The 11,693-nt window shown below is 61.4% G+C and overlaps 1 protein-coding gene across 1 annotated transcript; it reads right to left on the minus strand.

Moving 5' to 3' along the window:
* Nucleotides 1-838: 838 nt before the first annotated feature.
* BCAM (basal cell adhesion molecule (Lutheran blood group)) lies at nucleotides 839-11,636 on the minus strand. The gene is made up of 15 exons (XM_067721073.1): nucleotides 11,480-11,636; nucleotides 8,980-9,101; nucleotides 8,187-8,415; nucleotides 8,019-8,089; nucleotides 7,693-7,789; nucleotides 7,419-7,601; nucleotides 6,754-6,890; nucleotides 6,331-6,487; nucleotides 4,241-4,356; nucleotides 3,997-4,138; nucleotides 3,698-3,834; nucleotides 3,373-3,517; nucleotides 3,140-3,284; nucleotides 2,108-2,225; nucleotides 839-2,014 (listed from the first exon to the last, which is right to left on the minus strand). Exons 1-15 carry the CDS (start codon nucleotides 11,559-11,561, stop codon nucleotides 2,009-2,011), a joined length of 1,887 nt encoding a protein of 628 aa, XP_067577174.1. The 5' UTR covers nucleotides 11,562-11,636; the 3' UTR covers nucleotides 839-2,008.
* Between the last annotated feature and the right edge of the window lie 57 nt (nucleotides 11,637-11,693).

An 11,693-nucleotide genomic window follows, 5' to 3' on the forward strand; every position in this document is an offset into this window, starting at 1 on the left:
CCTCCTGCTTCGGAGCTGTTCCTTTCAAACATTTTTTCTCTTCCTTTCTAACTGGAAGGCTCTCTCTGAATCCCAGTTTTGTGTTTCTGTCTTTGTCTCTACAGGTCTACCTCTCTTTATGGCATTTTGCTTTATTGCGCTTCCCAGATACTGCATTTTTCACAAACTGCACGTTCGTGGCGACCCTGTGTCGAGGGAGTCTGTTGGCGCCATTTTCCCAACAGCCTTGGCTCGCTTCCTGTCTCTGCTGATAATTCTTGCAATATTTCAAACTTCCTCATTGTTATTCTGTTTGTTATGGTGATCTGTGATCAGTGATCTTTGATGTGACTGCTGGGACTCACTGAAGGCTCAGATGATGATTAGTGTTTTTAACAAGAATGTGTTTTTTAGTTAAGGTATGTACATTGTTTTTTTGGTTTTTAAAATAAATTTATTTATTTATTTTGGGTGCATTGGGTCTTCGTTGCTGTGCACGGGCTTTCTCTAGTTGCGGCGAGCGGGGGCTACTCTTCGTTGTGGTGCGTGGGCTTCTCATTGCGGTCGCTTCTCTTGTTGTGGAGCACGGGCTCTAGGTGCGTGGGCTTCAGTAGTTGTGGCTCGCGGGCTCTAGAGCGCAGGCTCAGTAGTTGTGGCGCACGGGCTTAGTTGCTCCGCGGCATGTGGGATCGCCCCTGACCAGGGCTTGAACCCGTGTCCCCTGCATTGGCAGGCGGACTCTTAGCCACTGCGCCACCAGGGAAGTCGCACATTGTTTTTTTTGGCATAACGCTATTGCACACTTACTAGACTACAGTATAATGCAAACATAACTTACATGTACTGGAAAACCAAACAATTCATGTGACACGCTTTATTGTGATATTTGCTTTATTGCCGTGGTCTGGAACTGCACTGGAAATAGGTCCAAGGTATGCCTGTATTAGTCTGTCTTTGCCTCTCTCCCCAAATCTCTGTCTGACTCAATGGCTCTCCCTCTTCTCTGAGCCGCCCCAGTCCATCCCTCTACCTCCCCTTAAGCCTCTCTATCCTCCTTTCAAATCCCTCTTCCTCTGCCTCAGTAAGTCTCTCTAGCTGGCCTTGCCGTTTCTACCCTCTCTTCTCTCTGCCCCAGGCCCCTTCACTGGGGTTCCTCCAAGTCACCCCTCCTCCCCCAGGGAGTCCTCAACTGCTGGCACCAGGCCACCCTCAGAGTAGACAGCTAAATCCCTAATTCCACCCACTCTACGGCTCAGAGAGAGCTTTTCCTCTGGAAACTTCAATTCCCCTGGGTCTCTGGCAAGAGAGACTGGGAACTTTTACTTAAGGGGGCGGCACCCCACCCCGCAAACAGGCACTGGTCCTCAGGGGCCAGGCTCACCTCCCTCTGGACCCCCAGCACCTCTCTCCTCCACCCGCATCCAGCTGAGTCGCCTCTTTCTCTCTCTCTCTCTCATTTCTTTCTCCGTGACATCAGATTCTCCCGAGGTGCAGCAAGGGGGCGGGAGGGCCAGGGGGGAGGGGAACATCACCTGCGCCTCTTTCCCCTTTCATCCCCCGGAGGAGGCTCTGGCCACAGGATGGTGTCCACGTGAGAGACAGCATTTATTCCAGACTCCAGTGTCCACAGATGAGGGGGCGAGGGCAGGGGTGGGGGGTGAGGTGGGGATCCAGTGTCAGACTCTGCAGCAGGACGTCAGGTGGGGGGACCAGCAGTGGAGACAGGAGGTAAAAATAGCCCCGGCCAGCCGACCCTCGAGTCTCGTCCCAGGCCAGGCCTTGGGCTTGGGTCCAGGAGCTATTCTGGGGCCTGGGAGAGTCATACTCCCTGGAGGAAGGTCTCCTCCCTCCCAGCAGCGGTAGGGCTGCTGTGGTCCCTGCCCAGCCTACAGAGGAAGGAAGGGAGGGCCCGAGAGGGATGAGCGGAGGCCGGGAAGGCGGGGGCAGGCGGAGGCGTGGGCAGGGCTGGTTTTCTGGTGCCCGCAACTCCAGGTCGGGTTCAGTGACTGCCTCTGGGAGGTCCTCGGGCTCAGCACTGGGGAGAAGATGGAGGGGTCAGCCTGGGCTCATAGAGGCTGTGCCACCCCCGGCACTCCCCTCTCACCAGGGTGCCCAGGCCCTCACCCACCTCATCTCCAAAGCCCCTGCTCCCATGCCTGGCTCCTCCAGAGGCACCCCCCACGAGAAGGCCCGTCTGCTCCGGCCGCTCTGACCCCGAGTGGCTCAGCTCAGGTTCCCCAGGTGGCCTAGTGGGAGGAGGCAGCATGTTGGAGGTGGTCACGGCCAGGGAAAGAGCTGGGCACGGCGTGTGTTGGATGGGGATGGACTTGGGGACGGGTGGGAACGGTCGGGATGGGGTAGGAGGCACTGGGGTTGGGTATAGGCTGAGGCCACGGTCGAAGATGCTGTTGGAGTTGGAGCTGGTGATGTTGCTGGGGTCGGTTTGGAGGATGGGTGTGGGGATGGCTGTGGACTGGAGCCGAGGGCGGCCATGTGGCTGCGCTTGGAGATGAGGTCAGATGGGGATGGGTTCGGAGCTAGGAATGGGAATGGGATGGGGTTTGCAGGGGGCCCTTGGGGATGGGCATGTGGCTGAAGCTGCCTTTGGTGCTGGGTACGGGCTGGAGTTGAGGATGCGGCTGGGGGAGGGGCTGGGGATGGACAGGAAGCTGGAGTGTGGGGTGAGGTTAGGGGCATGGTCAGGATTGGGGTTGGAGATGGGGATGTTTATGTGTCAGGGCTGAGGATGGAGACATGGAGGTTAGACGGGGACGGGTTTGGTGACGGTTATGGGCTGGGTTTGGGGTTGGAGTCGCGGCAGAGGAGGCTGGGGTACAGATGGGGTTAAACTGGGGTTGGGGTGGGTTTGGGCATAGTTATGGGTTGGGGTTGGGATCAGAGGTGGGGATGAGACGGGGGATGGGACTGGGGTTAAGGTGGGCTTGGGGGGGTCGGGAGGTGCTTATGGGTTGGGTGGGGCTGTAGCTGGGGATGAGGATGGGGGAGGGCATGGTCATGCATCAGCTCTGAGGTTGGAGATGGGACGGCACCTTACTGGCGACGGAGCTGGAGTTGGGGATGTGGTTGGTTTGGGGTAGAGGTTGGGGGTGAGGTCAGAGCTGGGTTCGAGAGGTCAATTTCAAGGTGGCACACCACTCACGGAGATCCCTTCTCCCCCCGCCGGCAGCAGCCGGGTTGCCCCTTGCGTCTCATGCAGTAGAAGGCGGCCACGATGAAGAGCAGTAGGCCCACGCTGACGGCCACGGCCATGACCGCAACTCCAGCCTGGGAGGTCTGGGGGGCCACTGCGGGGCAGGACGGAGGGGGAGGCGGTCAGCCAGCACCGCTGTCTGCCCCGCACCCGGCTCCTGTCCCCCCACTGCGGTCACTCACCAGTGCCGAAGTGGAAGACGTGCCGGTCGCTCCCGTAGGGGTTGGAGGCCTCACAGGAGACGCCATCTCGGCTCAAGGCACTGGTCACCTTCAGGGTCAGGGAGCTGCTCACCCAGCCCTGGCCTCCGGGGGCTGGCTCTGCTAGCTGTGGAGGCTCGTGTCAGGCCTGGGCCCACGGGGCCAAGGGCTCGGGTGAGGGCACAGGTGAAGAGGAAGTGGTCGGCGAAGGGGCGTGGGGTGGGTGACACACAGTGCTTGGACCGTTGGGGGGCAGGGACTTGGGGAGGGTGCCAGAGGGTTCGGGATGCAGAGGAGGGTCCCTTACGCTGCCGCCCAACTGGCTCCAGCTGAGTTTGGGCTCTGGGTAGCCGCGTGCGTAGCAGGTCAGCCTGACTTCACTTCCTTCCCTCCAGCCGCCCTCTGCCTTGGGCTGAGTCTCCTCTGCCCTTAACTCCGGTGGGCCTGCGGGTGGTGGGGTGGGAAGGAGGTGAGCGGGAGGCACCCCGGGGAAGGGGACAGAGGGAGAGAGAACGAGGAGAGAGAGAAGGACCAGCTGTGGACCCTGTCTTGCTTGGTCCTGGCCCCCCACTCTCCCACACGACCCCTGTTCTGCCGCCCCCAAACCTTGGACCAGCAACTCGAAGCTTCGGGTGTGACTAAGGACAGGGACCGTGGGCAAGGAGGCCTCACACGTGTAGGTGCCGGCGGAATCGAAGGTGACGGAGCGGAGGGAGAGCGTGGGGCTGTCCCCCAGGGGTACCGAGTCCTGGGTGGGGAGAGAAAGAAAAGGTCAGGCTGGCCGTGAGAGAAGGGAGGGGTCGATGGGAGCGGGGGGGTCTTGTGCTGGGGGGATGTCTTTCCCTCTCACCTTGGTCCAGCGTAGGGCTGGGGTGGGCAGGCCTCGCACGGAGCAGTTCACGGCTGTGCTGTTGCCCAGGGGTAAGGAAAGCTCCTCCCCAGTGCTGAGCTCCAGGGGGTCCAGGTCTGGAGGGGGGGGTACAGACTGTCACCTTCCCCGGACCCTCACCCACTCGGCTAGGGACTCTCCAGGGCTGTTGGGGGTGCAGACGTGAACGGACAATCGTCAGCAGAGAACGCCAAGTTCTCCCCAGCGCCATGAACTCTCCACTCTCCCAGCCAGGCCCTGGAGCCCAGATCTAGGAATCTAACTCCAAAATACATGCCCACCTCGGCCACTTGCCTCCAGAGCTGATGTCTGGGCCCAAGGTTAATGGATAACCTTGGAGGTGTGAGGCGCTCCTTCTTTGACTTACCACCCACACCCTGGCCGTCTCCTCTGTACTACCCATCCTTTTAGCAAATATTTCTCTGCTCTGCGCCGCGCCCCACAAATGGATCTTCTCCCTTCTTTCCATCTCTGACCCCAGGGTCCAACTGCCTTCATGGCTGCAGTCACCTCCTCACTGGTCTCCCTACTGGGCAAGACTCTTATCCTCTCTGGTCCATCCTCTGCTGAGCAGCCGGGGGATCTTTTCAAAACACACACTGGTCAGCCCTTGCCTCTGCTTAAAATCCTGCGGTGGTTCCCCAGTACCGTGGGCATCAAGGCCACATTCCTTGATGAAGCCAAAAAACTCTGCCTGGTCGACCCTGCCCACTGCTTCAACCTCATCTCCCACCCTCCCCCCTTATCCCAGGAGCTCCAGCTACCCTATTCTCTCCCTGTTGTTCTACAGTATATGCCAAGTTGGGTCCTGCCTCAGGGCCTTTGCATGTGCTGTTTCCTTGGCTTGGAATGCTCTTTTTCTGGCTCTTTGTATTTCTGATTCCATTCTTTGGTTTCCTACTCAAATTCCCCCTTCTCAGAGAGGCCTCTCTGACCCTCTGTTGTGGACACTCAGGCTTCCCCTTCGGCACTGAAGGATTTGTTCCCCCAGCTGTTGAGAAGGGTGTCAGCTGTCAGCCCTCAGCTGTCAGCCGGCTCTGGAAACTGCCTGAGCCTCAGAGAGCCCCTCGTTCAAGGTCATGTCTCCTCCTCCCCCAGGCAGCCCACATCCAATAATGGGTTGACGTGGGCAGTATAAAGGCCCGGCCCCCACGCCCCAACTGGGGATATCCCAGCCTCCAAGTGCCCTGCGGGACCGACCGAGGTCTTCCTTAGACTGAAGCCCAACTTCCCCCCCTGCCCAATCCTGCTTCCTTCCCCTCCCCACCCCCCAATAGGTGTGGATCCCAAGGCGCTCCCCGTAAGTTTCCTGCCTGTAGTCAGAATCTGCTTCCTAGGGACGCAGCCTTCAACACCCCCGATCTAAAATAATCCCCTCTCGCCGGGCAATTCCTTATCCCATTCCTCTGTGTTAGTCTCTGTAGACGCAGGATTGCTACTCAAAGTGTCTTGTTCAGTGTTTACCATCTGTCTCCCCTACCGGACCTGGAGCTCTGTGGTGGCAGGGACTGGGCTGTCTTATTCACAGAGCTGTCCCTAACATCTGGCACTGGGTCTAGCCCCAGGAAGGGAGGTGGGAGGAGCGTGGAGGAGGGACAGAGCCTTCACACAGGGCTTGGGTGCAGGTGGACAGAGAAGGCTTCTTAGAAGACTGGGACCCATGAGATTGATCCGGAATGGATGGTAGAGAGGATGGGGAGTTATCGTAGGAAAGAGGAGAGGAGCTTGTGGTGTGATGGGGTGAATGCCTTGGCCGGAAGAAGGGTCCGCCGAAGGTGAGGCCAGCCAGGTGGGCCTCGAAGGCCATGGTGAGGCATGTGGATTTTCTCCCGAGAGCACTGGGGAGCCATGGCAGGTTCCAAGAAGGGGAAGGTCAGGTGTTTATGCTTTGGAAAGGGCTCTCTGGCTGCCTTGTGTGGGAGACTGGAGGGGCCTGGGGCATCTGGACCAGGGCAGGGACCACAGAAAGGGCTGGAGGCAGGCCGCGGAGGGGTGAGGGTGAGGAGGCGGCTGGTGCCAGGTACCCCCTCCCGCCTTCCCGGGGCTCTCACAGGCCACGTGTAGCTCCAGGGTTTTGGAGAGCTCTGCGTCCTCAGCAGCGTCGTAGTCTTCCACCCTACAGCCGTAGGTCCCGCTCTGGCTCCGCTGCACCCCTTCCAGGGTCAAGTTCCCCTCGAGATTTGTTTTTAGCACATCCTCCTGCTTGTCCTGGGGGACCAGGAATGAGGAACCTGGTTCAGGAGATGCCTTAGGCTGGCAGGGTCATGCTAGGTCAGGGGTCATCCAAGTCAGGCATCACGGTGAGTCAGGACTCTCTCAGATCAGAGGTCAGAGGTCCTGATAGCTCCTGGGTCACCGGACAGGTGCCCTGCTAAGCCAGGCACCACCCGCGTGAAAGGTCAGAAGTTGGTGCAGGTGAGTATGTTGCAGAGGTCAGAGGTTGGCGGTTCCAAGGGCATGATGGGGTGAGTTACCTGAAGACGGAAAAACGTGTACTCCGGGTTGGGGCTGCCATCCCCCCGGCAGAACAGCTGGACAGAGTCACCCTCGCGAACCCAGCCTGCAGTAGTGGCCGGGCTGCCCAACCAGAACTGCACGTGCTCCGTGGGATCTAAGGGAAAGGGCAGACTCATGAAAAGGGTCAACTGTAAAAGGTAGGGCTGGATTAAGGGAGAGAGGTCAGTGAAAGGTTAGAGGTTCTATCTTTCTTTCTTTCTTTTTTTTTTTTTTGAGGTTCTATCTTTCAAGGCTCAGGTTCGCACTTATTCTGAGATCAGGGACCCGAGGTCAGAGGTTGAGATAGGCTGAGAGAACAGGTCAAGGGTCAGAGGTCGGTGTGAGTGACAGGTCAATGTGAGATTCAGGGGATCCAATGTGGTGTGAAAGGATGGGGCACAACGTTTAGTCATGAAACTCCGTGGGGTTCAGGGTGCTATGGGGGGCGTCAGAAGTCAGGGTGGGGCTCGTGCTACCATTTGAGCTCAGAGGTCAAAGGCCAGAAGCCAGTACGAACTACACCACGAGCTAAGGGAGTGGAAGGTCAGAGGGCAGTGGCGGTTCATGGGTCTGCCTGGAGGGTCAGGCCACAGTGAGGTGTAGAGTCCAAGGTCAGGGCGGTCAGAGGCCGGCACGGACTCACAGTGCAGCGTGAGGTGGAAGGAAGGGCTGTCCAGGCGGCCGTGCCGGCCCGTGGGCAGGCGGTAGTGCACGGAGCAGTGGAAGCTGGCGTCCCGGTCGGCCTTGTGGAGCCGCAGGTAGAGGGTGCTGGTGAGAGACAGCAGGCCCGAGGCCTCCCGGACTGTGCGGCTGGTCATATAGCCCTCTGGGAGAGAGGGAGGGACGAGGGGGTCAGCCAGCCCGGCCCCGTTCCGCCGCAGCCCCCAGGGAGTCTAGCTGGGCTCCCGCGCGCTCACCGGAGTTCACCTCCATGGGCACCTCCAGGCGCTGCCCGTTCCGGTACCACGTGATCTGCGGGGCCGGGTTCCCATTGCGACTGTTGCAGGTGGCTATCTGGGGCAGACACAGGCCCGCAATGGGCTCGGAGCCAGGACCCTGAAGTCTGGGTCCCCCTCCCTTAGGGTTTCTCCCCAGCCAGATGCAGGAGTCCAGCTTCCAGCACCCTATTCCTCAGACTAGGAAGCCCAAGCCTCCAGCCCCTCCTGCCCTTAGGATGCTGGAGACCAGGTCCCCAGCCCTCTCCGCCCCCAGAACCCTAGAATCAAGGTGTGGCCCGAGGTACCTCCTGGGCGAAATCCTCCATCACAGACAGTGTCCCTCTGTTGGGGGAGACCTCGGTGGCCTCTGGTTTCGCTACGGGAGAGATGTCATGTGAGGAGCCCCTTCCCGGGGTTCTCACCGGCCTGCCCCTACCCAGGGCAGCAAGTGGGGGGGGGGCCCTGACACTCACCGAACACACTGAGCCTCGCGGTGGCCTCGGCGGTGCCCGCGGCCCCCGCGCTCACCAAGCACACGTAGTCCCGCTCGTCGCCCACCTGGGCCTCGGCCAGCACCAGACGGCCCCGGGAGTCCAGCTGGTATGGTGGGCTGCGGCCCTGGGAGTCGTGCACCTTGTCCTGGAGCTCAGTGCCCTGCCGCTCGGCTGAGGCCAGGCGGTGGCGGACCCCAGCGCGGTCGGCCTGTGGGCGGAGGAGCGCCTCAGCTGGGGGCTGCCCGGTCAGCCCGGCCCTCCCGCCTCGATGTCCCTTTCTTTCTGCTGCTCTGTGGATCTCTTTGCCTCACGTTCTCTCTCTCTCTCTCTGGTCCCTCTGTCCCTCTCTCCACCCCTCCCACCCCTGCTCCCTGTCTGTTGTCACATTTTCCTCTCTCTGGCTCCCTCTTTCTCCATCTCCCTCTGTTCCCACCTGTCTCCCTCTCCCCTCTCTTTCCTTTTTCTCTTTGGTCCCACCCCCCAGGCTCTTGCTTTCTGGGTGTCTGCCTCTACATGTCCTCTCTCAAGAGCCAGCGCTCTGAGGGGTACGTCCTCATTCTAGCCTCGGCTGTGCCTGGACACCAGGGGACCCTGGAGAGGGCCTCCCCCTTGCTGCACCTCCACGTCCCCACCTGCAAAATGGAAAGGCAGCTGGGTGGAGCGTCTAGGGGCCTTTGGGCTCTGAAGAGGGAATGAACGTCTGCAGCCCCACTGCGCCCCGACTCTCAGGCTCCCCTCTGGCATCCCCTGGCCCCCAGCCAGCAGCACTCACCAGGAACCATTCCAGCATGAAATGGTCATGGGCCCCCAAAGGGGTGCAGTCCAGAGTGACAGGCTCCCCCCTCATCACCTCCACCAGAGGGGGCACAGACAGGCGCACCTCAGCCTTGGCACCTGCGGGAGGGTGACTGAGCTCTCTCCCACCACCACCAGTAGGTAGTCTTCCAGACACAGCCCCTCCTCCCCCAGGACCCAGGAGTCCAGGCCCCCAGCACCTCCGCCCTCAGACCCAGGAGTCCAGGCCCCCAACCCTTCCTTCCTCAGCCCCAGCCCTTCCTCCCCCAGACCCAGGATCCAGACCCCCGGCCCCTCCCCCCTCAGACCCAAGATCCAGGCCCCCAACCCCTCCACCCCTCAGACCCAAGATCCAGGCCCCCGGCCCCTCCTCCCCCAGACCCAGGATCCAGACCCCCAGCCCCTCCTCCCCCAGACCCAGGATCCAGGCCCCCAACCCTTCCTCCCTCAGCCCCAGCCCCTCCTCCCCTAGACCCAGGATCCAGGCCCCCAACCCCTCCTCCCTCAGACCCAGGATCCAGGCCCCCGGCCCCTCCTCCCCCAGACCCAGGATCCAGGCCCCCAACCCTTCCTCCCTCAGCCCCAGCCCCTCCTCCCCTAGACCCAGGATCCAGGCCCCCAACCCCTCCTCCCCCAGACCCAGGCCCCCAACCCCTCCTCCCCCAGACCCAGGATCCAGGCCCCCCAATCCCTCCCCCCTCAGACCCAGGATGCAGGCCCCCGGCCCCTCCTCCCCCAGACCCAGGATCCAGACCCCCAGCCCCTCCTCCCCCAGGACCCAGGAGTCCAGGCCCCCCGCCCCTCCTTCCCCAGGACCCAGGAGTCCAGGCCCCTGGCCCCTCCCCCAGGACCCAGCTCCTCTCTCCCTTCATCTGTCATCTCTGCGCCTCTGAGCTTCAGATTCCATCAGCATTTCTCTCCATCCCGCCCTTCACCTGCAGAACTAAGCGCTCCTCCCCTGGGCCACCCAGCGCCCCGGTGGCCTCCATTCAATCCTCTTGGGCTCAAATCATGTCTGTCTTTGCTTTTCTCACTAGATCAAATGCCCCTCAAGCGCAGGGCTGGGTGGGCTCATTCCTTTGCCTCCAGCACTTTGCATAGGGCCTGGCACAGTGCTGTGGGATAACCATCTCTCTCTCATCTTAGTCGCCGCCTCTGCAGGTGTGTCACTCCCCCTGGGTCTCCATCTCTTAGTTTCCCGGTCTCTGCGTCTCTCTCAGTCTCCATGTGGCCCGGCCCTGTCCCTGGCCCTTTCCCTCAGGAGTGGGAGGCTGGGGCTGGGGCTGGGCCGGAGCTGAGGCAGGGTGGGTGTGTGGGCGCGGTGAGGGGGACAGGGCTGGGCAGGTTTCAGGAATGTGGGAGGGACAGGCTGGCTCAGACCTGCCCGAGCCCCCTGCCCGCTCCTTGGCCCCTCTGACTCTTTGAGAGAGCAGTGTGTCACCTCAGAACAGTACAGAGTTGAGGGCCCGGATCCTGGGTCCCAAGGGAGAAGGGAGCTGAGGGCCGGCACTCCTGTCCCAGGATCCTGGCAGATAGAGCTGCTTGCATCGGGAAAGCAGGCTCTTTCACTCTCTGGGCTGGCATCCTGGCCTGAGCTCTCAATTCTTAGAACCTCCGGTCCCTTCCCCGCCCAGCCTGGCCCAGCTCTGCCCCTGGGGACCCACTACTTGCCATGCTTGTGCCAGGGGCCTGGATTCCCAGGCACCCACCTGTGGCTCAGGCCTGCCCTCTGGGAGGGAGGTGGGACCACGCTGGTACCCTAGGCTGGGTCTGAGCGGCAGACAGCAAGGGCGGACGAAGAGATCTCTTTCTACCCCAGTTCTCTCATCTCTCTGTCCCTCTGCTGCCAGTGCCTCAGGGCCTCCTCCCTTCCTCCCACCACCGTGCAGGTGTGTGGATTTTATTATCTGGGGCCTCCGGGAAGGGGGCACTGTCACTTGGAAACACTTGGTTCCGCTGTCAGGGCTGGTGCCCCAGCCCTTTCCCATGGAGGTGGAGGCGGGGCAGGCTGGTCCTTTTGAGTCTGGGCTCTGAAGCTACATGGGGGAGATCCCTCAAATGCACGTAACTTGTTGGTTTCTAGACACAGCTTCCCTGATCCTCTCAAAACTTGACAACTTTTGAGCGGGTAGATCTGTTTTGGTCTCTTCTGTGCCGGGGTAAGCTCCAGCCACTGAAAGCCTGGACCTCTGGGGGCAGATCCCAGGGTCTGAGTAGGGGAGGGAGAGGAGAGCCCGCGCTCTTGGGTCCCGCGGCTTCTCAGGTCGCCTCTAATCCACTGCAGTGGATCCCCAGCCCCTCTGCCTGGCTGTCCCCATGTCTCTCACTGGGAGGGGCACCCCATGCTCCCATATCCCTCCTCCCTGGGGTCCCCAGGTTAGGCTTCCTGGGTTGGTAAAAGCCCCTTCCCTCTTCCCTTCCCGGGGTCCCCCAGGGGCCGCCCCTGAGTCGCGCCCTGCTCTCAGCCCGAGCCATACCTCGGTGCGCCCCCAGCAGAAGCGCGAGCACCAGCAGCCGCGGGCCCCTGCGCGCCCCGGCCCGGGCGTCCGGGGGCTCCATGTTCAAGTTGGCGGGTGGCGGCGGCGGGCGCGGCGGCAGAGGAGGAAACAACTGAGCCCGGGCTGGGGCTCGGCGGCCGCAGGGCTGGAGAGAGGAGGCCCCGCCCCAGGTAGCCCCGCCCCGCCCCGCCCG

Source organism: Pseudorca crassidens, chromosome 20, assembly GCF_039906515.1.
Source record: "Pseudorca crassidens isolate mPseCra1 chromosome 20, mPseCra1.hap1, whole genome shotgun sequence".
In the NCBI taxonomy this organism is placed as follows: domain Eukaryota; kingdom Metazoa; phylum Chordata; class Mammalia; order Artiodactyla; family Delphinidae; genus Pseudorca; species Pseudorca crassidens.